This window comes from Thunnus maccoyii, chromosome 12 (genome assembly GCF_910596095.1).
Source record: "Thunnus maccoyii chromosome 12, fThuMac1.1, whole genome shotgun sequence".
Taxonomy (NCBI): Eukaryota; Metazoa; Chordata; class Actinopteri; order Scombriformes; family Scombridae; genus Thunnus; species Thunnus maccoyii.
Window position 1 is genome coordinate 22,987,003 of NC_056544.1, and position 24,521 is coordinate 23,011,523.

The 24,521-nt window shown below is 38.8% G+C and overlaps 2 protein-coding genes across 5 annotated transcripts in view; both read right to left on the reverse strand.

The window, feature by feature from the left end:
- Nucleotides 1-462: 462 nt before the first annotated feature.
- On the reverse strand, nucleotides 463-18,829 carry twsg1a (twisted gastrulation BMP signaling modulator 1a). 2 transcript variants are annotated; one of them, XM_042428797.1, is made up of 5 exons: nucleotides 18,109-18,829; nucleotides 17,062-17,219; nucleotides 7,419-7,518; nucleotides 3,024-3,284; nucleotides 463-933 (listed from the first exon to the last, which is right to left on the reverse strand). In XM_042428797.1, the coding sequence occupies exons 2-5, from the start codon at nucleotides 17,185-17,187 to the stop codon at nucleotides 752-754; spliced, it is 669 nt and encodes a 222-aa protein (XP_042284731.1). In that variant the 5' UTR covers nucleotides 17,188-17,219; nucleotides 18,109-18,829; the 3' UTR covers nucleotides 463-751. The 2 variants fall into 2 exon arrangements, with proteins under 2 accessions (XP_042284731.1, XP_042284732.1); XM_042428798.1 differs by lacking the exon at nucleotides 18,109-18,829 and adding an exon at nucleotides 17,810-17,901.
- A 2,149-nt stretch (nucleotides 18,830-20,978) lies between these two features.
- Nucleotides 20,979-24,521, reverse strand: part of ankrd12 (ankyrin repeat domain 12) — a 42,016-nt gene continuing 38,473 nt past the window's right edge. For all 3 annotated transcript variants that reach the window (XM_042428789.1, XM_042428787.1, XM_042428788.1), the window contains 4 exons: nucleotides 24,386-24,484; nucleotides 23,977-24,120; nucleotides 23,484-23,579; nucleotides 20,979-22,044 (listed from right to left, as the gene is read on the reverse strand). In XM_042428789.1, coding sequence (XP_042284723.1) covers nucleotides 21,859-22,044; nucleotides 23,484-23,579; nucleotides 23,977-24,120; nucleotides 24,386-24,484 — 525 coding nt within the window. In that variant the 3' untranslated portion in view covers nucleotides 20,979-21,858. The remainder of the gene's footprint in view (nucleotides 22,045-23,483; nucleotides 23,580-23,976; nucleotides 24,121-24,385; nucleotides 24,485-24,521) is intronic.

The following is a 24,521-nucleotide window of genomic DNA, read 5'->3' on the forward strand; positions in this document are numbered from 1 at the left end:
CATCCCACAGCTGCAGTGGCGAAATGAGGTCGTGATTCAATATCATAAAAAAGACAAACAAGGTCTCATTGTGCTTCTGGTACATTAGTCTGTGCAAACTGCTGTTGCATGCCAATTGGGAACAGAATCAGTGATAGGGCACCCTGCTGCCTTTTGAAAATGCACTGGCATCACAAAGAGCATTTGTGTGTAGCGGTTGAGAGATTGGCATCAGAAAACGCTCCCTTTCCCCCCGGCTTGCATGAGACGGTCAGTGAGCACTGGAACACCTGTGGACCAGAATGGTATAATAACAACTTTGTTTCCCCAGGAAATGATGCGTTTCCTGACTCGGGCTAAGATTAGAGCAGTAGACAGGCAACTGGGTAGGCAAACATTTACTATTCCACTCATGCTTTGCTCTTTTTACATATCTTTGCAAATATAGTAATGAAAAGATCATTTAAAAATCAGACAAAACAGTCCATGTCACCAAACGTTTATTTGGCATGAGACTGGGATTTAGCAGACCATAATTGTAAAAATACATTATTCATATACACCTCTAGTAAAAAACACTATTGAAAACATATCTAAAAATATACAGTGAAACATAACAGCAGAATAAAAACAATTTGCAAGGGTAGGAAGGGGTTGGAGGGGGGTATTTTACAAGGTAACTGAGGAATGCTAACACATCACAGTCATAGTTTCCTCTGCCCTCAGTCCTCTGGTATGGCCCAGACATTTGGTACCAATATGTGCCCGCACTTCAGAAGAGACAGTTCATGCACTTCACGGCTTTGCTGCCGTAGTCCACGCACTCAGGTCCGATGCACTGGCAGCAGGCATTGTGAAACCAGCGGTACTTGGATCCTCCCATTGACTCACAGTATAGTTTACACTGACGAATAGACACGCAGTCGTCAAAGTAGACCACTGTGCACATGTTTTCTGAAATAAAAAATAAAAAAAAGGATAGGCAAAGAAGATGTGAGTCACAAATCCAGTAAACGTGGTTTATAATTACCATTAACCCTCACTGTTCCTACTTTTACTTCAGGGGTGAAATGAATTTGCTGCAGCTAAGTACGACCATATGTTTTGGTGAGCTTAATGAGTTAACTGCTCAGCTCTGTGGGAACGCTTCTATTATGAGTGTGTCTTTATAGCAAATAGCACTGGCTTAGAGGTGGAGAGCCAAAACAGCCGCAGATGAAAATAAAAAAAATAAAAAAAAGTTGAAGCAGAGCAACACTTTCAACCTCGTTACAATTCCCTAAACTAGAGGTCTTTTGGCAGTCCTTTCCCTCTGAAATGATGAAAATTTGACCCAACCCAAACTGGTCTCGATTCAAGACTTTGTACTCTACTTAAACTCTGGGTTCGGGCCTGATTTTATTACCACGGGTCTTAGCGAGTGTGCATAAATGCAAACGAAAAATCTGACTAGACCTGACAGGACCAGAAAACTATGCAATAACAAGGCATGTGAGTAAAACAAGCTTTTTGTCATGTAGTGTAACTCATTCAGGAACATTACTAGTGATGTGGATTTGATACAAACACTCTATTAATGCTTTCAACTAACAATCATCACGTAGATCTTTTTCCTGTAACACATTTTGACACAGTGAGAAAACTACAGGTGTAGATAATAAATTTAACGATGGCTGAATTTCATTTAGCTGCTTCGGTTTCAGGTCCTGGTCTTGGGCCTGCTGGCTCACTGTCACACTGTCATGTCTTACCGGGACACTTGACTATAACGGAGTCATCGTTAATGTTATTAGTAACACCTGTGCGTTTCTGACTATGAAAAGTCAAAATGTCTGCTGTGAAAAAAAGGCCTGTTTTTGATCAATCTATTGATTATTACTCAGATTATTTGTTGTATAAAAAGACGTTATTTTGTCCAAACTCCAAACTCCAAACATATGCAATTTATAATGATTTAAAACACAGAAAAGCAGCAAATCCTCACATTTGAGAAGCTGGAGCAAGAGAGGAGCAATTTTACTACAATTAAATCATTTTTTTTTTTAATTGTCCATCATTTTTTTTTTGTCAATTGACTAATATATTTATCAACTTAGCACTAGTACCAAGCAAGAAACTACTCCGCATTACCTGCATCAGGGCTTTGGTCAATTTGGGTCTGTGTTTGGTTTAAAACAGACAGCTCATAGTAAGAGATGGTCATGGGTGGTGGTGCAAAAGAAGTATTGAGATCATTTACTGAAGTAAAAGTAGCAAACGTTCTCATTGAGCAGCAGAATGACCACTGTTAGTGTTATGTCATTAGATATTATAATTTTTGATTATTAATCATTGATGCATTAACATTTAAGCTGCACTTACATACTTACTGCAATTTTAACTGCTTTACATACTGTTGCGTAGTTTCATCTGTAACAATGCGTCATATTTTAAGAACGGATCATGTGTTTTGTATAAAATCCAAATCTGCAAAGTAACTAGTTGTCAAATAAGTGGAGATTAGAGCTGCAACGATTATTTAATTGATTAGTTTCCATTTTAGTTTCCAGACTATTTTGATAATCGATTAGTTTTGAGTCAGTTTTTAAGGAAAAAATGTCCAAATACTGTGATTCCAACCTCTCAAAAGTGAATATTTTCTAGTTTTTTTTTTAGTCCTCTATGACAGTAAACTGAATATCTTTGGGTTGTGGACAAAACAAGACATTTGAGGAAGTCACTTTGGGCTTTGGGAAACAGTGATCAACATTTTTCACCATTTTTTAACATTTTATGGACCAAACAACTAATCGATTAATCAAGAATTAATCTACAGATTAATTGATAGTGAAAATAAGTTGCAGCCCTGATGCAGATGAGTAAAAAGTACAATATCAAAAATTGAAATACTCAAGTAAAGTTCAAACCTGCTTCAAAATTGTACTTAAGGGTAGTACTTATATATCTGACTGTACTGTAGGATTAAACACCTTTTGTTTGAGTTTAATATGAGACGCCAGTGAAACGTGAACAAATGCTTTCTCTGAGTTGTAATCAAGCGTTACCTTGAGTGTCGTAGCTGGCGTGGATGCTGTTTCCGGGCACAGACACGTTCTGGGGCTGTGTGTCGAGTGACTCTAAGAAGGACACCAGGTTCTCGTGATGAGAGAGCTCCTCGGCGACGGGGAAGGACACCACCATCATGTTGATGGGCGCATCGCCTTCCGTGAGGGCGCGGAACAGCGACGGGATCGGACGGTGCAGCTCCTCCACAGTGCTCTTCGACGTGGCTGGAGAGTCGCTGTAGTTCTTGGGGTTACACATTCCTAACGTGAAAATGTGGGCGAAGACATTAAAAGGGTTAGTTCACCCACATTATTAAAAGAAAACATTATTTTCTCACTTATCTCTGGTGGTATTCAGCTTTGCAGATAGTTTTGGTTTTATTTGACCCAGTTTTGAGATATTAAGCTCTAAGATTTCTGCTACAATTTATATTTTGGCGCTCATAACCATTAAAAATTAAATCACATTTCCATAACATCCCTCTTAGTTACATACCTCAAAGTCAACAGTTCTTAAAAATGTGCTCTGTGGATTATTCAAAGTAGCAGCAATACTGTATGGAAAGAAAACATTGCCATTGAATGTAATTTTTTTAAGTTATGGGTACTAAAAATCATATTTCATTCACCTTCATTGCATTAGGGTCAGAGCTGTAGCCAGGAATTTTGAAATGCTGAAGTCAAAGTTCATATTTACCCACAACCACCTAAGAAGTTTTTGACTATCTATTAACATTACTGTGAAATTTTTAGTATTTAAACCTGAATTTACTGATTTTTTTGGCCACTTGGGGCAGCAGAAACAAGTTGTGAACACAACACTGATATATAATCACCTTTTTAAGTTAAAATGATGAACTTAATAGCAAAGCATTGCTTATTTACACATCCAGCAGTTGCGGAGCAACATTATTATTCATTTGGAGTCGTGTTTCTGTCCACTTGTTAAATTTAAGTCCAATATTCACAACAATTTCAAAACTTTCTCTTCACTGCCAAGTATGTAATTCTGATAGGAAAATAAATGAAAAGGAATGTAATATTTCCTAAGACCTGCCAAATTACAAGACATCCAGTCTATAATATATCAGAATCAGCTTTTAAAAACCCATTATGTATAATATATGTGTGATTACAGAATATAAACTCCACTTAATTTCATTAAACTCCCCAAATTCACAGATATATTGATAAGGATCGTGGTGTCAGCAGTTCAGCAGTCAAATTGTTTCACACATGATTTCAACTCACTAGAGCACTTTTGTTAAACCATACTGCTGTCTAGAGTATCTCGTCTCAATTAAGGTCCTTTTAACACTTCATTTAATTTCCGAATACAGTAGTAATCACTTGACAAAGTCCCCACATCCTCAGATACGATCTTTCTAACCCTTTAAATGAGTCAAAGTGAATTATAGCTAATGGGTAAATCATTTAATGGGAATTTGACAGAGGAATTGGATTACAAACCAACGCTAAAAGCAGAGCTGTAGCAGCTGTTTTAGATAAAGCGTACACATGGGTCCTCCCTCCGTGTCCTCCCTCCCTCTCCTCCCTTCCTCTAAAATACAAACTGTCCTCTCCTCTACTGGGCTGCACCCGGAGCTCTAACCACTCGCAGATATACACTTCAAAGTAGGCAACGTTTGGCCCGGATAATATATGTTTAGAGTGGAAAGTTACTTAAAGTGGTCAAAAGGCTAGTGCTGCAAAAACAAAAAAACATATATGACATAAACGGGAAATATATACTTGCTGGAAGCTACAGGCTGTCCTCAGTGTAATGTAAAAGGCTTGTCCAGGAGGAAAACTCCACCGCCATAACATCTGTGCAGCAGCAGCAGCAGCAGCGAGTTCAGCGCACAGTGTCAGATGCTTGTATTTGTGTTCCACATCAATGAGCTTTAATAAAGCCTCCTTGTCAGCACGTACTGCAATATCTGTCTGTCAAAGCTGATCTGAGAGCCTACTGGTTTAAAGTGGGTTTCAGATGAAGATCGGAGTTAACCAGCCAAACGTTTTCTTGTTTCACAAATCCGGTTGTTTTTGGATCTCCCTGGGATTTACACCCCCACGGCCCCCCTGCTTAAAGACTGGAAGTCAAAGTTCACTTAAGCAGGTCGACCTCCCTGTCCCTTTCTCTTCCGGCTTCTCCGTCCTTTGATCTTCTGGAAGACCTTAAGACTTCCTGTCCACATGTGTAGGTGCTACTCAGTAGTGACAATATTTCTGTAATTTCCTGTCTACCAATAAACAGTGGCCCTATTCTCCACTCTGCTTTGCATTAAAACCTCCACATTGAGCCCTGTCACTTTTCAGAGGCACCTTCAATATCTGGCTTTGTTCACCTCACACTCATCTTGTATCAGAGCAGCAACACTCTGAACAAACTGGTGCCTTTTTAAACCCGCATGCTTCTCATCTGTCAAGTGCATTACAGCCACAATCTCAGTTTTTAAACAGAGAGAGAGTACTCGGCGAGAAGGCGACTGAGAGATTAACAAGACTAAAACAACCAAAGTGTCACACGTATTGTATTGAGACTATATTTAACTCTCAACTATAATCAGTTGTACAGATTGACTTGTTTTTACACTGAACATATTATATACTTGCTTGTTGTTTGTACTGTTATACTGGTTCACAGTTATATTACTGACAATAATATAACTGCATTCACTCATCTTGTATACTTTGTACATTGTTTTTTTTGTCCATTTTTCTGCATATCACAGTTTCATTACTCCTTTGTTATACTGTTCATTCTGTATCTGTACATTCATTCATTTTCAGATTTATCTATATGCGCTTTATATGTTTAACTTTATTTTGTTGTATCAGTGGTGGAAGAAGTATTTACATCTTTTACTTAAGCAAAACTACAGTAGCAATACCACAATTAACAAATACTGCATTACAAGTAAAAAGTCCTGCATTCAAATTCATATTTAAATAAAAGTACATAAGTATTGGCAGAAATATGTACTGAAAGTAACAAAAGTAAAAGTTATACAAAATATCCCCATTTAGAGTGTTATATTTATCTTTTATATTATTGGAATATTAATAATAATTCATTTCAGCGCTTTAATGTTGCCATTTATATTGTTGGGTACTGTAATCTATAACAATACATATTTTATGAACCAAATATATGTTTTACATACAGATATTGATCTGAAAATAGCCAATAACTATAGCTGTGAAATAAATAAAGTGGAGTCAAAAGCACAATATTTCCCCTCTGATAATATATATAATCAGAGGGGAATATTTTTATTGACCTCATTTCTTTTGGGTGTTTTTTTTAAAAATTTTAGTATTTTCTTCTGTTCTGTGTTGTTGTTTTGTTTGTCTGTTTGTGGGTGGGGGTTGTGGGACTTTCTGTACACTATTATCTACTAGTTTGCACATATTACGTCTCTCCAGATCTGTTTGATTTTGTGTTACATTTTGTATCTCTTAATTTATACAATAAATAATTGATAAAAAAAACAAAAAACATATTTCCCTTCTGAAATGTAGTGGAGTAGAAGTATAAAGTAGCATAAAATGGTAATACTCAAATAAAGTACAAGTACCTCCTGTACTTAAGTACTGTTTCTTAAGTAAATGTACTTTCCCTCACTGTGTTGTACTGGTTACTTCCAGTCTACAGTGGCAATAAAGTTAAACAGAATCAAAATTAATTATGATATTAGTATGAAACCAGCTATTATACAGTGACAGAGACTCAGAGGCATATATGTTGCATACATTAACTCTATAAATGAATCTGCATGACAATATTTGAACATGAATACAATATCTAAAAACTGAATGTTGCTTGTGTCAGTTCAGATTACCAATGCTTAAAAACACTTCTTGGACTTGGACTCAGAAAATCACTAAATCAAACGACGTACTGGTATTAATACCAGTGTTTTTCCCAACATTTTTAGTCCAAGTTTCAGTTCTTCACCTGCTACCACTTTCGGTAGGAGCTGTGACGGAGAAAATGAGTCCCGATCTGACCTCAAAGCAGCACCTCAATGCTTTACAATGGTGATACAGCCTGAAGTTTTGGATGAATTAAGAAAACTTAATCGTAACTTACAGTTATATTAAATCAAATTCCATTTGATTCATGAGCCTTCAGCTTTAAATTCATTTATAAAATGCAAAACTACAATAAGACCGTAACAAATTCAGATTTATACAACTTGAATGTAATCCCTGCTGGCACTGACTGTTATTATATGTCTAACTGAGCTCTGAATCTTCTCCGTCACTGTAAGTCCTTTTGAACAGGAGCGTGGGCTGAACAGTTACATTTTTCAAGTCACAAATAATATGCTGACTAACTTGCTGTCAAGCTTTAAAGTATGTTGTAGACAAATGAGTCCCTGCACTCACCCACGCAGTCGCAGCACTCTTCCCAAAGATTCCCCAGACACAGCATGCACTCTTTACAGCAGGAACAGTTCCCATCTGATGGACGACACTGGCACAGCTCCTGCAGGACACGAAAAACATGCATCAGCAAAACAGAAACAGAAGCAACTGGTGTGGAAAGACACCAAACTAAGATGAACTCGATGCATCTGCACCAAATCGCAACCATTCTGTTACCAAAATATTACAAAACATAAGTGAGGAGCACCCAGTACTTTGGAAAAACATGCTTTCTTAATATATTTTAGCTTAGTTTGGCTCTAGAGAGAGAGAGAGAGAGAACACCAGACCAACCAAAAACCAGATGCATCTTTTCATCCACATTTTGTCTGAACTGAGCCAGAGGTGTAGTACGGCCTTTTAAATTTTAAGCTTTACCACTAAACCTGTCCAATTATATTTATTTACATATAATTCTCTGGGCGAAATTGCTTCATACATCCAAGCCTAGCCAAAACTAGAGAGAAAAAATGTGCTTTACACTCCAAAATTGAGTGAGTCGGTGTAATTTTTCAAAAAACTGAAAAATGTAAGTGTTCATTCAGTGCTGCAAACGATCCAAATAAATGAAACAACTGTTTTCAGTGCAGCTGATTCAGTTCTGATCTGGTGCTAAATGTCTGATGGAAGCAGCATCCGTGTTAAAAATGACACAGCAGACAGAACACAACATGTAGACACACTGTACAAACAAGAGACGTACCATTAAAACAAACAGAAAGAGCAACAGAAGGTTTGCCTCCAGTAGAGTAACTATTATATTACACGACACACAAGCTATTACAAGACAGGTCGACTTAACGCTGCACGTGGCATGTGTGGTATCTATCGAGGTATGTTTCCCCCTGTTCACAGAGCAGAAAAAAATAATTAAAATAGGCCTCCGCTGCATTTCCATTCATGAACAGTGCAGGTTCTGACATGTCAAATCTTCTTCTTGAATGGTTTTACATTGTAACTGAGGCTCAGCTGAGAGTGTTGAGTAACACATTTCAGAGCTGGTTTTTAAAGCATAATCCAAGTTTATTTTCATAGTTCAGGTGATCACCTCCATTGGTTATGATAACATTGTACTTCCCAAAGTAACCGCTGAGATCTGGAAACCCAGTGACATCACTTCAACCAAGTGTGACGTGGAAAAGAAACACGAGCAGCCGCATGGTAAGACAGGTTGTAAACATGACAACACTTTTATTTTGAGGTAAAACTGAAAGTCAGCACAGATAAAATATCAGTACTAATCTCTCATTGCACATTAAAACTGTGTGCACGCACAACTATGGTAAGTACGGTAGGTCAAAGTTTTATCAGGAAGTCTTTCTGTAAACTGTGATGGTTGTTTATAACTGACAGAATGGTAATAATTGCAACATTCACCCTTGTTTTTTATTCCAAAAATGTGGCCTTCCTCTGGTTTGGTTTAAAAGCTGTAAGATCACTTGACTCCTCGTGTTTCTCGCCCTGTGATGTCGCCATGTTCCCAAAATCTCAAAAGCAATTAACTTGGTGCACACATAATTATTATTCTTGATAGGAATGATGGCCAAATCTACAAAGACAAGACCCAAATGTGTGACAAAGCAGAATGAATCTTTAAAAAGGGGACATGATGTGCTTTTTGTGATTTTCTGTTATTTCTATACTGTTATAATGTCAGATGTGTGTGTTAAACATGGTTAAAAGGTCCAAAACTTCAGGTTAACGTATGTAAAAATGCTCCCTGAAAGTCAAAAACCAGGGCTTCAACCTGCTCTGAACACTCCTTGATTATTTGTGCATGCCTGCAAACAGGTGATGGTCTGTAGCCTTCATTGCTAAGGTTGTTGCTAAGGTTGTTCCATGGGATGTTTGCGTTGTCCATTCACATACTTAAGACCGGATTTCAGCTCCAACATGTATTTGAGAAGTTGACATTTTGAGTGAAGAATGAGAAAAAGAAGTGAAATCCTTCTACTGTTTGTTGACGTAGCCTCCAGAGCCTGAAGCTAATCAATCAGAACAGAGTGGGCTCATCAGGAGGGGGTCCTTAAAGAGACAGGTGCTAAGACGGCCTGTTTCAGACAGAGGCTGAACTGAGGGGCTGAATAAAGAGCCAGTATAAGATAAATATAGAATTTTTTAAACAGTAAAACATGCAAAAATATTCCAGAAGAGCCCCAGAATAAAAATAAATACCTGGAAATGTGACTGATACGTCCCCTTTAAGTCTTTTGGTGCAAGTCCAAGTCTCAAGTCAAGTTTCAAGTGCTTCAGGTGCAGGTCTAAGTAACGAGTCTTTGTAAGAAAACTCACTTGATCACTTTCAACACTGCGTTATTAGGTTTTTTTAAAAATATTTGAAACTAGGTCATCTTAATGCACAAGCCTTATAATTAAATATTCAAGCTATGCGGCTGTCTGACACTGTCATGTTTCTTTAAATTGGGCAACGCTTTAGATCACAGTCTGCAACATATATCCTAATTATTCCCAATTTTCCAAGGTCTCATAATAAGGTTGTTCTTTATACTTGAAGTGTTACTGGAGTCTTGACTCCTTCAGACTTTGTTCCTTCCTTCACCTTGGAAGTAGGTGAAGTCGTGCCAGAAATCCCTACCAAGTATTCCCAAATTTAATAACTTCACATCTGTTGTTCCCTACAGTATATGTATGTATCAGTACATACTAGACTGTTAAACTGTCAGTACAAAAAAATTACACTGTAAATTAGAAATAATTAAGCTGCATGTTGCCTTTAATTGTTCTGAAGTTTTACCGGATCAAAACTTAACACTTAAGTCTTTAGCGCGTCAGGTCTCAAGTAAATCAGATCTCACAGCAGTGAAGTTCAAGTCTCAACTGCTCATTTTCATGACTATAAAGTCAACCTCAAGTCTACAGCTGACACATTTAAGACACAATATGTGACCAAAACTAACTGCGTGATAAAAAAAAACGCAGCCATGCAAATAAAAAGGAGGCTAGATAACTATGAAAATTATAGGTTTTCAGTTTACTTAGAATTTAGAGCAAGAGAAGATAAATGGATAATTTGTCAAGTCAAGTCCAGTTTATTTATCTAGCGCCAAATCACAGGAACCAGTTATCTCAGGGCACTTTTCCACATAGAGCAGGTCTAGACTGTACTCTTCAATTTACAGACACCCAACATTCCCCCATGAGCAAGCACTTGGCGACAGTGGCAAGGAAAAACTCTCCTTTAACAGGAAGAAACCTCGAGCAGAACCGGGCCTTGACTAGTTGAGTTGAGCTCACAATCTGCGAATATAACTCTGGTTCACTGGGTTCATTTTTGAAATATGCTTCATACACAGGCTTGTCGACACTGAGTAAGAAAAATCTCTTGCAAAGAATTTCTCGTGTTGCTTTTTATAGATTTTTTTTTTATAGGTAATATTAGTACAAGAGCTTCTGTAAACATTAAAAAACACACACACACACAAAACTCCTGCTGATACTATAACTCCTCTATGAACCTTGAACCATAAATGGCTTCATTCCTCAGCTTCGGTACAGCTCGTCTCGGGGGACGAACGTGGAGACAACGAAGGAAACACGACTGAAACGAGTAGGTGGGATTGAAAAGTGGGTGAGACTGCCAGAAGAGTTCCTATTTCTCCCGTCTTTTCTCTCCTGACACAGAACAGGGAGCACATTCCTCTAAGTCAAGGTCACCACGATGAAGGGGCTGGGGGCGGCGGGGGGAGTGGGGAGGGGGGGGGTTGAAACAGAGGGAGGGAAGGAGGGAGGGAGGGAGGGAGCGGGGAGAAGAAAACACCTGGAGAACAGAACATGGCTGCTCCTTCCAAAAACACACTTTCCCCCCCGTCCTTCCCTCCCTTTCTCTCCCTCGTTTTTTTTTTCTTTGCTCAATCTCTCCTCCCTACTTCCTTTTATACTTTTTCCTCCCTGTCACACTCCTTCTCATTTCTTTTCTCCCTCCCGCTCCTCCTTTATATCTTTGCAGAAGCTACACATAAACAGTCTCGGCGATGATAAAAGACTCTCCAATGACTCACCAGTGAGGGATTGCAGAAAACCACACACAGTTCACTTAATCACCATCCTCTCAATCCCCAAACCTCTGATCAAGATTTGATCCCATGAGTAATTATGACTCTCTAAAGGTGGAATTATACAAAACTAAACAGCTGCCAAGGGGAAAACATGCATCTCATATTTCACAAATCACAAAAAAAAACAAACATTGGAACTTGAAAAATGGAAATTGAAGAAGATTTACAGACACTGAGCTGGAGTCACGTTAACTTATCTTGGCTTTAAGACTTGAAGCAAGGAGCATATGGTATCCTAACTCTGTTAAAAGTTAAAAATCAACTTATCAGCACTTCTAAAGCTCACTAATTAACACAGTATCTCGTATATTTAATCCCTACACAAATAGAAACGTAACAATTTGTGGTTTTACAGGTAGTTATGTGCTGTATGTAGCAGATTCTTGTCGGGCAAAGTGACTTTTTGTAGTGTTGGATGGTAACCATTTATTCTAAAATAGCACGTAACCACAAATTGTTGTTTTCTGTTTGTGTACCGGTTAAAAAAATGAGATGTACTGTGGTAATTAGTGACCTTTAGGGGTGCTGGTAAGTGTATTTTTGAACTCTGGAGAGAGCTATGCTAACAATTTAGCTAAGCTAAGAAAAACATCGCCTGGCTTCGACTCCATACTAGTATTATAAGTATAGTATATAGAGCTGCAACGATTAGTCGATTAATTGATTAGTTGCCAACTATTAAATTAATTACCAACTATTTTGATAGTTGATTCATTGTTTTGAGTCATTCTTTAAGGAAAAAAAAGAAAAAACCTCCAAACTGTCTGATTCCAGCTTCTCAAATGTGTGATAGAAAACTGAATATCTTTAGGGTTGTGGACTGTGTTAGTTGCAGCCGTAATAGTATGTACAATGATGACAGTAGTATAGTATAAGTTAATAGTTTGACATTTTGGGATGTGTGCTTATTGGCTTTCTTGCCAAGACTTTGATAAGAAGCTGTTTCCTCATGTTTACAGTCTTTATGCTAAGCTAATCTCCTAGCTTAAGCTTCATATTTAGCATACAGACACAAGAGTTGTGTCAACTCTCAGCAGGAGGTGAATTAGCGTACTTCCCAATATGACAAACTATTCCTTTAATAAAAGAGAAATGCAAAGAGAAACTGAGTGAGTGGTTGCCCAACTTATCTGTGATGTGTGTGGTTCTGTAAGGATAAAGAGTCCTGATTGTAAATGGTACATATTAACTAAACTATGTCAATTAAAACAAAAACATAAACAGCAAAGAAACACAAAGGCTGTGACATATGGGTAGACAAAAAGGTTCAACTGCAAACAACTTTTGTGAAGAAATGAATAGTCGATCAACATGGAATGAATCGACAATAAATCTGACAATAGATCAATCGTTTCACAAGTCATTTATCAAGTAAAAACCCAAAACGTTGCGTTTTTACTTGATGGTTCCTGCTTTTATTTGTCGTATGTGATTGTAAATTGAATCTCTATGGGTTTTGGACCGTTGGTTGGACAAAAAAGGCTTTTTGCAGACGTCACATTGGGCTGTCTAAACATTTTATGAGCATTTTTCACAATTTTCAGAAAAAAAAAACATTTAAAAAAGTATCAGACTAATCGATCATGAAAATAATCATTACTTGCTGCCTTACAAGCTCTTGCCCTCCCTTGCTCTCAAGCGGAAACCACTGTAATCATTCAAAACTCAGCTGCAGCGAGACAAAAGGACTCCGGAGAGAAAGTGAACATGTGCTGCCTCGTCCTGCCGAGCGACCGCTGCTGTGTGTGTAACTTTGAAATGCTGCCCCACCCTGCTAAACAGCCCGGTCTGGACGGAGGAGCTGGCTTGTGAATCTCTGCACACTTCACAGACTCCCAACTGTATATCTCACTCAACCAACCTCCCCCCTACAGACACACACACACACACACCTCCTCCTGACCTTAGCCTCCCTCCCTTCCTCCCTCCTCCTCGTCCTCCTCTCCTCATGTTCTCCTGCCCTCAGGGGTTTTGGGGAATTCAGACAAATGACTTGAGATGGCAGCAGAGCGTAAAAGCGAGCGTCAGACAGCAGATCCCACTAATCACAAGCAACATGGAGCTTCTACAGAGAGAGCTATTTAAAGTGCACGTCAATAACTGCTATACAGATGTTGACATGCACTTTAAATGCCTGCCTTGGTCTGTGATGATATTTATGACAGCTGCTATGGATGATCTTAGACTGTTGTTGTTTTTGTTGATCTGATGTGCTTTTAATTTGTTTATATGTTCTGTGCTGTACCACTAATTGCCTCTCGGAGGTCATTAAAGTTTTATAAGTTTAAGTCTAAGCTAGAGGCAGAAAAGTTTCTCCTTCACGGCACACGCACCATCGCTCTCGCCTCTGACAGCTAGCGAGTCGGTGTCGGCGGGGTCGCGGAAGCTACAGGGCTCGTTGTCTTGAGCAATGATTCATCAGGCGAAATAAGCCACCTGGAAATGGAGATAAAGAAGAAGCGGAGCCACCAAATGCTGCTGGATCACACAAGTTTTGGATTTTGAAGAAAAGTGAACCCAGAAGGAGCAGAAGTTGGCCGTTTGGTAGCAATAAGTTTGTGCCAAAACTTGCTGAAAAAACACAGATTCTTATCATTAATTCAACACTCCTTAAATAGAATTCAGCCTGTTAATATTCAGCCCAGATCAGATACACATTTTTTTAAGTAGACTAAAAAAATGATTATTTAATCTCTTGGTTTAGAGCAAAAAAATGTGCTGAATAGACGGGCTGCAAAATGCAAAACATGCAAGTAAGACAGTGCTGAAAAACAATTCATCAATACGTCCATCAACAGTTATTCATTAAAGTCCCTCCTCCACTCAAAAATATGTTTTTCTTCTTGTTCCTGTTTGAGCTTCACTGTGCACAATGATGTATTTGCAGAGTTTGACACTAGAAGGATGTTTTCACATTAATCTGCTGAAGGGGGAAAGTTTCTCTGTCTCAGCTTAAATCTGAGTTCAAGTCGTCTGCCTACGAACATGATTTGTGACATCAGAGCCGATCGTGGTCCAGTATAGAGCTTACACATGTGGACGTGGATTTTTAACAAGGTAATTGGAAAAAAAACATCCCAGACACAAATCGTTATTCCAAGAAGAGGATTTTTATATGCCCTAAAACATTTCTCAAATCAAAATATTTGCTCGTTCCAGCTTTTCAAATGTGAGAATATGCTGATTCTCGATGTTTTAAATCATTTTAATTGAATAACTTTTGGTTTATGAATGTTGGTCACACACGAAAAAAAATATTATTATAAGACGTCACTTTAGGTTCTGTGAAATCAATCATTTGATTGATTGTTAAAAAAATAAAGAATTATCCGATAATGAAAACACTCTTCAGTTGCAGCCGGATACATCTGCATGTCATCTTTGAGCAATAGGTGCTACTCAAAGCCAGGTGCATTCTGGGAAGCCAAAATCAACTTTTAAAGGAAGTTTCAGTTTTTCCCCTTTGAGATGAAGGTTCAATTTGCTTTAAATAAAAAGTTACAAATTCACAGAATTTCCTGCGTAGATATTTGTTCTTTGGTCTCCTGCCTGTCGATGGTTGTTGCTTTTACAGTCTCGTTTAACTGAACATATTTATTACTTTGTTAACGGCGGCTGCATGATGAGTTTCACTGACTGGACGTAAAATCAAGGGAAGGTTACTTTGTCCAGGTAGGACAGGAATTACTTCTATCCACTAAAAATGACCTTAAATTGGTTAAAGATAGTTAGACTAATGTTTATTTTTAAAAATTATTATTTATTGACTAGTCCATTAATCATTTGATCTAAATAATATCAGAAAATAGTGAAAAATACCCGTCACAATTCTACACAAGTCTACAAATTGCTTGTTTTGTCCAACCAACAGTGTAAAATCACAATATATTAAATTACTTTTGAGAAGTTGCAACCAAAAAAAAAAAAAAGATTATCAAAAATGTTGCAGATTCATTTTCTATCGATCGACTTATTGTTTCAGCTCTATTAAGCCACTCTGACTTTTCCCCACATCTCATTTCCAAACCAAACTCCTCATTTGCATACGGAGCTCAACTTCCTGCACCAAGAATCGGACCCGTTTAGAGACTTTAACCACCTCCAAAACATACCTGCAGCAGCTCACTCTCACAGCCACTGAGGTCAAGCAGGTGAAACGGCCACCGAGGTTAAATACAGTACTTTAAAGATGTTAATGGGAGAGGCAGGACCACTAAACACACAGTAGGTCAAACACACACACACACACACACACACACACACACACGGAGGGCAGAGCACAGACAGCAGTGGGTGATTCGCTCAAATTCAACTTGACAGGTGGTGGAAAGACGAGCCAACACCTCCTTTTCATTTTTTCCAAGGGGGTTAACAAGGGGGGGAGGCCGGGGGGGTGCCACCCCTCTTTTCCCATCACCCACTGGGTTTCAGGCGTGAGGGAAAAAGTGACACAAAGAAAGTGATGTCAGAAAGTCAACAAAATCCACAAGGTTTGATGTGAAAATTTTAAAAAAAATAAATAAGCAGGCTCGAAAAAGGATACCTCGAATAAATCAAAAGTAGCACAGACAGCACAACCTGACACGTGATCCACAAGGCTCCAAAAGAAACCAGCAGGTACAGAGGAGGTGTGTGTGTGTGTGTATAAAGACAAGACAGATAGATAGATTCACATATCTGCTCCTCCGCGGCTCCTTTAGAGAAAAACCTTGCGGCCTTCTTTTGGCTTATCGAAGGAATGTATCTGCATTCTTCACAACAGATTCCATCTTTGTTCTCGGGTCCAGATCTCCATCTTTGCTCTGGTGGATTTTTTTTTTTTTTTTTTTTAAACTTGACTTTGGCTACTGCTGAATATTTGTTTTTATGTTAACTATCAGTACAAAACTGGCACGCAGGTTTTCTCTCAAGGAATGCCCCTGGGTGCTGCAAATCTAACAAGTATTAAAAGCAAGATTTCGACTGCTCTGCCGCCGCTCTCGACTTGACCTCATCTTTGGCTTTCACACAGGCGTTCGCTCGGGTTCTTGTCGAGACAAACAACAGTCTATGTTTACACGAAACAGCTATAAAGACTGTAGAATGAGAAGTTTGAACTCGGTTGCACCGCTCACACAGAAATCTCTCACTTGAATCTACAGAAAACCACAAAGCAACCTCGACAAGGTAAAGTTAAGTCTGTAAATATTCTTTTAAAACAAAAATATGGATTTTCTGAAGGAAAAATCGCTACATTTTCATGTAGTTTAAAAGCTGTCTGTCACCTAAAATCTACACTTTAGCGGTTATATCCCAAAATGAAACAACTATAAATGTAATCTGTTGAAAATGTGGGTTCATTCTGCTTCACAGATTAAAAGATGGCGGTGGGTTTGTGAGTCAGATAATCAGTGCAGCCAAGCCACAACAGGAAAGGGAGGCTTGTTCGTGGTACAGTTGTGGTGAAAATCCAGCATGCATCATCCATCCAGCGCTTTCGGAGAAAGTGTGTTTAGAGAAAAAAACCTTCACATGTCCAATTTTTTTACCTGTATGAGACACTTGCTGACGTCGCTCGCGCAGAGAGCTTTGTTGCAGCCGGAGGTCAGAGACAGTCCTGACAGGAGGAAGAGGAGAGCTGCGGAGAGGAGGAGGATCAGCTGACCGGGCCTCATCCTGACGGCTCACCAGCACAGCACGGGAACACCTACGTCGACACACGAGGACAAGGACAAGACCTCAGACTGAAACCAGGGGTTTGGAGGGCGAAGACAAATAAACAAAAACCTCATCACTGGAATTCCACAAGAGGGGAAAGTAGAAGAGCCGCAGTCGTGGCTGCACAGGTGGTGCAGGATGAAAATAATGTACAGTTTGAACATGTAAAACAGCAAAGAGGATTTCACAAGATCTGCTTCTCTTTACATGCATCCACCTTTTAAACTTGAGTAGATTTCTGTATGGAAATCAATAATCAATCATGGACCTGTATTCCCTTAATCTGTGTGCTTTATGTAAAGAGCAACATGTTAATTACAGTGTGAAATTTAACTTTAAGGGCCAAAAATCACACATCAGGGTGAAAAAGTGCAGCTAAAAGCGGATTCAAGTGTGTTTCAAATATGATTAAAAGTCACGTCACAAACCCTGACATGTAAACATCACATTTCTAAAAAGGCCTGCGTCACATTTCATTCAAAGCCAGAGCTGCTTACTTTTCTTTACTTGCGGAGTAACAATACTCACACACACACACACACACACACATACACATCTGGCAACATCAGCCTCACCTACTTTTTTCCTCAAGTGTCGCGCATTAACACGCTGTCTAATCCCGACTGCTCTGCTTTTACACCTCGCCACTCGCTTGCACATTGTTCCATTTCACATGACGGGGAGAGAAAACATGTGAGGAACATTAGCTCCCTCACTCATGAACGCGTTTCTTCACCTCTCTCTCTCTCTCTCTTTTTTTTTTTTTTTTTTGCTGCTCATCGCTAACACCAAAAGTTCGTTTCACTCGCACGCAGCCACAACCGAATCGAGAGCAGAAAAGAGCGAAATAATGCAAACATAAGCAGTTAAAAACTTACCACAACGCTGTTTGCAAGTTCACTACTTTTCTTTTTAGGGGCGACTATGGCTGTTTTCTCTTTGAACTTCTCCAGGATGGTGTTCTGCCGCCGCTCAAGTGTCCACTGTGTCCAGAGGGCGTCAGTCTCTCCGCAGCACAAAGCGACAGGCAGTCGGGCGCCTTAAAGGCACACACTCCATTTTCTATCCAACGTCTGTGGAGGAAAACACCGGGCCTCAGGTCACACACACACCGGCTGAGCGTCTTCAGGGTAACGGACATGAATGATCCGCATCCCCGCACCATAAATACCACAAAGAGACACAATTTACAACCGCGCCCCGCCGGAGATCTGTGCGTAAAAGCCTTGTGCGTAAAATCTAGTCTCTCTTTAGCCCAAATTTTGGTCAGTAGCAGCCTGACCAGGTGGACTCTGTTTAGCTTGTTTTACACAAGCAAGTCTTTTCTTTCCAAGCCACCCCCCACTCCATTAAAGAGTCCTTTGTCTCCGGTCTTATCAGCGGCCTCATTAGGTGAGAAAAGGGTGATTCGGAAGCTGTGAAGCTGAGCAGACTTCCCGCTGAGACGCGTCCCTGAGCTCATTTGTAGCAACTCTGCCGCCACAGAGATGATCTGATGGGGGCATTTCACTCCACAGGTGTTTACATGTGTTTTCGTAAAGACTTCATCAAAAGCTTGCAGATAGCCCCACTTCCAGCCTGCAGGGGCAGGAAGGCCAGCGAGGAACAGACACACCTTCAATCCGGGGCAGGCAAATTTTAATTTGAATCAGATTGAGGAAGAGTGACTCATTTTAACAAGATAAGAATGCAATTTTGCGGAGTCATATTATTAAAACATGATAATTATAATTTTTTGAATCTTAAGAAGATTAATTTAAGTCTTTAATGGTCATATTTAAAGTTTTGCTCATGAATGAAGCAGTTTTTTTAAATGATGGTTGTGCGTTTAAATGAGGCGAGTTAAAACCATTATTCACTTTAAATTCACTGACATTTTACATGGAAAATGTAATAAGTTTGCACAATCATGACGAATAGATCATGACACAAGTAACAGCACACCAACAACCAAAAAAAGGTGAATTATCCTTTTGAAAATACATCCAGCTGCCAGTTTATGTGCCACGTTGATAAAGTTAAATACATCAATCCCACCTTCATGAATGTTATAAAGTTCAGTTTTTTTTTTATGGTCATTTTAAACACTGAGGTGTTTTTAACATTTGGTCTATTCTATTAAAGTGCACATTAGTAATTTTGTTGGGAAGTAAAATGACAAATTGAGCATGCTGGTGAGGCCAAAAGATAAAAAAAAAAAAAAAAAAAAAGTAAAAAATAAATAAAAAGTTTTACACTTGTGAAACTGAACATTGATCTTCATGAAGGCCCCTAAAGATACAAGACGTATACAAAGCAAGTGTTTAAGAAGTAGCCTATTGAAATATTTTAAGTAAAATTAGGAACAGCACAGTATAAAAATACAAAACATTAGCAGTAAAATGTACTTTAAGTATCAAAAAGTACTTGCACCATTCAGATTGAGCTACAATTGTAAGCAACTTTTTAATATTGTCACGGGGGAGCTACATTTTAACATTTTTATATACTTTTGGGTAGTGTAATCTACAACAATGCACCATATTCTATAAACTGATCATGTGTTTTACAAATAAAATCTTAACTACAACTAACTATAGCAGTTAAATACATGTAGTGGAGTAAAAATTAGAATATTTCCCTGTGAAATATAGTGTAACTATAAAGACCTTCATGGGGAGAAGTCATGTAAAGTAGTTACTGAATAAATCTACTTAGTTACTTTTCATCACGGCACTTTAATACTATTCTGTAAAACTGTTGTGTAGAATAAAATACTTTCATTTATGAGGTTCTGTGTGCATTTTACCACATTGTCAGTATGATAAACATCTTTACTGCTAGAACATTTCACTCATGTCATCAAGACAAACTCAAGAGTCATTTTCTCATCAGACTCTGACCACCAATGAGTTTGATTGGTGATTGTTTTTATTCTAAAACCATCATGTTATCTATTTGTAGTTGCAGTGAGTCTGGTTGTGCAGCGCTGTGAGCAGCGACATCTACTGGCTGAGAATAAAACTGCTGCAAGAGAATGATGACTCATTTAGAGAAACCTGATGTTAAAATAATTTATCCTTTTTTAAAGGGCTGCAATTCAGAATTATTTCCATTACCATTTCATTAATAGATTTTTTAAAAAAATCAATCATTTATGCTACAAATGTGAAAAATGCTTTTTACAATCTCAGAGTCCAAAGTGAAATCTTATCAACCTTGTTTCATCTGACTGACTTAAAACCCCCCAAAATGTTTAATTTACAATTGTAGAATATAGAGAAAAGCAGAAAATGCTCCAAAATGAGAAGCTGGAGCCAGTAAATGTTTGATATTATTACTAGATCAACAAATTTATATCAATAATCCAACTCAGCCAGTTCATTTCCTGTTGATCGACTAATAGATTCATCAACAAATCATTTTATCACTAATTTCTTGTGCTGAATTAAGATTAATCACATCAAAACCCAGTTTAATTTCACAACAAATAAAATTTATTCAATTATATATTACAAATATGTACAAGTCATGTAACAAGTAAATATTAAAATAGACATTTTTTAGAACTATCGTTCAAAAAGGCATTATGTTGAAAAAATAGGTTTTGTTGTGATCTCACATTGAAACTGTAAAAGTATGTTGTTGTTTTTTTTTTTCTCCTTGGAAGCCACAACAGACTTTAATGTGCGCAAGACACAATGGACAACACATGAGGAGTGAGGCCGCAATAAGGACAGAACACAATGGCGCAAAAATAGCTGGAACACTTCAGTAAACCTCACAATTAAGTCCACAGTACAGCTTTTTAGGAAAAAAGTACAAACAACGCAACGCATGCACAGCATTTAATTGCCAAAAGTCAAAAAACACCAGCTGTGGCGTGGAACTCCAGATGAGGAAGGAAGAAAAAACAGTAAAAACAAAAAACACAACAAAAGCCAACACATGCTTAAGATTTTTAAGCCAACAACAACGAGAACATCACGGACGAAGAGGACACTCGATATAAAAACCAACTTTGGTCCATTAAAACATGAGACAGAACGAGTTTACAATCAAAATATCTATTATTTTTTGTTTTTACAAGTTTAAAACAATAATTACATGGCTATTTACAAATGCACAATTTTTTTATGTATAAAATAAGTTAAAAAAATTAAGAGCACAGTCTGTACACAATGTATGAACACGCACTTTGAAAACAATTGAAATCTTTCAGTTGTGTGACCCTGCTTGATGAGGAGCAGTAAGCAGGTGGTTTCGTCGTCCACACTTTGCAGCTTTCCTGCACTGCCCGACCCCGGCTTTTGGTCTCCGCTTCCTGGGCTTCATTTGTGGCCTGGACCCCCTATCCTCCCTCCTCTTCCTCCCCTACCCCCCCCCTCCCCCCTGCCCCACACACAGGTCTGAGTACACAGACAAGTCCTCGCGGTGGGCGCGCCTGTTTGGACTGAGCTCTCGAGTCCCGTTTCTAAGTGCTCTTTTGTATATTGCCGCCACATTCTAAGTGCTTCACATTTCCTTTTCCTCGAATGTGCGGGGAGGGGGTGGGGGGTGGTGGGGTGGGGTGGGGTGGGGGTGGTGGGGCTGCTTCTCGTGTCCCGTTTAGCCGCTGTGGTGGCGAAGCACGTCTGTCCCTACGGCTCTCATATAGGGGTGAGGTCAAAGTCGTCGTTGACCTCCACGAGCGGGATGTAGAACTCGGGGATCTCGAAGATGCTGGTGGACTTGTAGGTGGCCGGGTCCAGCTCCTGCAGTTTGAGCTGCCACTCCAGTCGCTGCACGGCGTTGAGAGCCGCCGCCTCGTGCTGCTGCCTCATCAGAAGGCATGTCTGTGGAGGGGAAAAAGGCACGTCGTTACTTCATCTGAAAAGATGTTCTCATTTAGATCAAGAATGCCCTTTTTTCCCCCCCACAAGGAAGACATGGACCAAAAAAAAAAAAAAAAAGACAAAAATGTACCAAAGCTAACAAGCCAAAAACTAGGAGACACTTAGAGAACAAAATCTGCTTTTAACTGATCTCTTTATCCTGCAAACACACCGTTAAAACTCAGACTTTACATAATTTCCTTCATAGTCGTAGATGAGAAGAGTCAGAAGGGTCTCGTTAGATTGAGACCACCCAACAAAATCTTATCAAACGTTCCTCGGTTCATGTTTCTCACAAATTCTGCTAAAAGAAACGACCAATCTCACATAACAACAACCATAATGTGATATAATTGGACTCAATAAATCTGTGGTATTTGGTCGACGCTCATCTCCAGACTGCAGTGTTTACATATTTAGCACGAGTGGCTCCAGAGGGAATAAAACAACTAACCCTGCCAGAAGCTACAGGCACACAGAAGACATTCATGGCATGTTTTTTTTTTTTTTTTTCTCCTCCCCCCTCCAAGAATTTTGTTTTCAGTTAGTATTGTTGTTGAAACAGCCTCTGTAAAAAAGCTAAAATGTCGGTTATACTCCTTTATTTAACGAGTTCCTGTGTGTATACAGTACATGTGCACTTTTGGTTGATCTTGTCTGTCGTCCAAATCTTTCTCTGCCTGAATGAATCCATAATTGTCAGGCGTTCCCTTCTGCTGCAGTCAGTACATTTGTACGGTTGAGTTCATGTACAGACGCATCTGTGATTTGTTATTATATAAAATATAACAGCGACTTGTAACAATATTCATGAGGAGCATTGAGCTGATTATATTCTTCAACCAGTCTTTGCTCAGGAAAAGGCAGCACAATTTCATATTTTTTTTTTTTTTTTTTTATATCTGGCGATGAGACGCCACGAGTGGAAAGAAATAATCTGTTAACTGACTAACAAGTAGACTCAGTGTCAGGCTATAAAAGGTTCAAGTAAACATCTCAACTTGAGTAGGAACCTTAGAGGGAGTTTGGCTAAGTTGATCTATTCAGTGACTTTCTGACTGGATAACACGTCATGTTACAGACTGATTAAGAAAACCGGCGCGCTGGATCACAGACACAGAAGTGAGCGTGCGTTAATCTAATTTAGCCACTGGGATGCAACCTTGGTGTTTCAGGAAAAGGAAACTTGAGTTTTGAGGGATGAATAACCACAAATAAACATGACGTAATCACTAAAAATAGTAAATTCTTTCCAGCACACACACACACACACACACAAAAAAACAAACAAAAACTACAGGATTTCATATAAAAACATGTTATTGGACGTTCTTTACGAGACACACAGTGGATTCCAGTCAGACCAGAATAAAAAAAAAAAAGAATCACAGTGATTTTACCTTCAATTTATCAAACTTGTCATCAACATCCTGTAACCACGACATAAACTGTCTGGCGTTGAATCGGTCTCTGACTGATGTTTTGCCGTCGTCACTCTGTGAAACAAACACACAGTATTTATACACATTTAAATAAAATCATCATTAAGTAAATGACTGGAAACAAACAGTCAAACTGCGACTAACGATTATTTTCAGTGTCAATTATTCTGTCGAGTATTTTCATGATGAATCTATAAAGAATTAGAAAACGGTGGCTTGTATTGTCCGTCCATCAGTAGAAAAACCAAAATGTTCACAGTTTATTGTAACATAAGACAAAGAAAGCAGAAAACACTCAAAATTGAAAAGATTAAACTGGTAAAAATGTAACATTTTTGCTGGAAAATGACTTAAACAATGAATCAATAACTGACACAATGAACAACTGAAAAGGCACCGAGGTAAAGAGGTTTATAGTGTGACATGTGACTGTTGACTCCGTGACACTCACCTGGACGTCTTGAGGCATGTTGTACACTTCAGCATCCAATAAAACTGTACAGGCACTGAAAGGCAGAGTCTGATTGGCTAGTGTTCTTGCCGCCCGATAATGGACTCGTAAGACTTCCTGCTCATTCGAAACAATCAGCTTTTCCTGGCAGGGAAAGGAAGAAAAACGGCTCCAATCAACATTTTGAGTCCAATCTGAACATCTGCAGCGTGTATTTTAAGCACTGATGTCCCTTCAATGTCGTCATAAAAATGGCAGAACACCAGAGATTCAGGTATTTTTACAATTTGTTCCATTTGAGCTTCAACAAGCAGCATTAAAAACGTCTAAAAACAAAAAGGTACTCAACCAAAACCTAAACATGACAGATAATTAAAAAACACAAAGTCCCAAGAGTAAAAGTACAAACCCTTTCAATGCTGTGTTGTAGTCGTAGTTTCATACGGACGACCTCTTGCTGTTTGAACATCTCCTTCAGCTGCTCGGGTAATGACGGAGGTGGAGTTATCTGTCAGAGAGGAGATGGAGAAGGTTCAAAAAACACT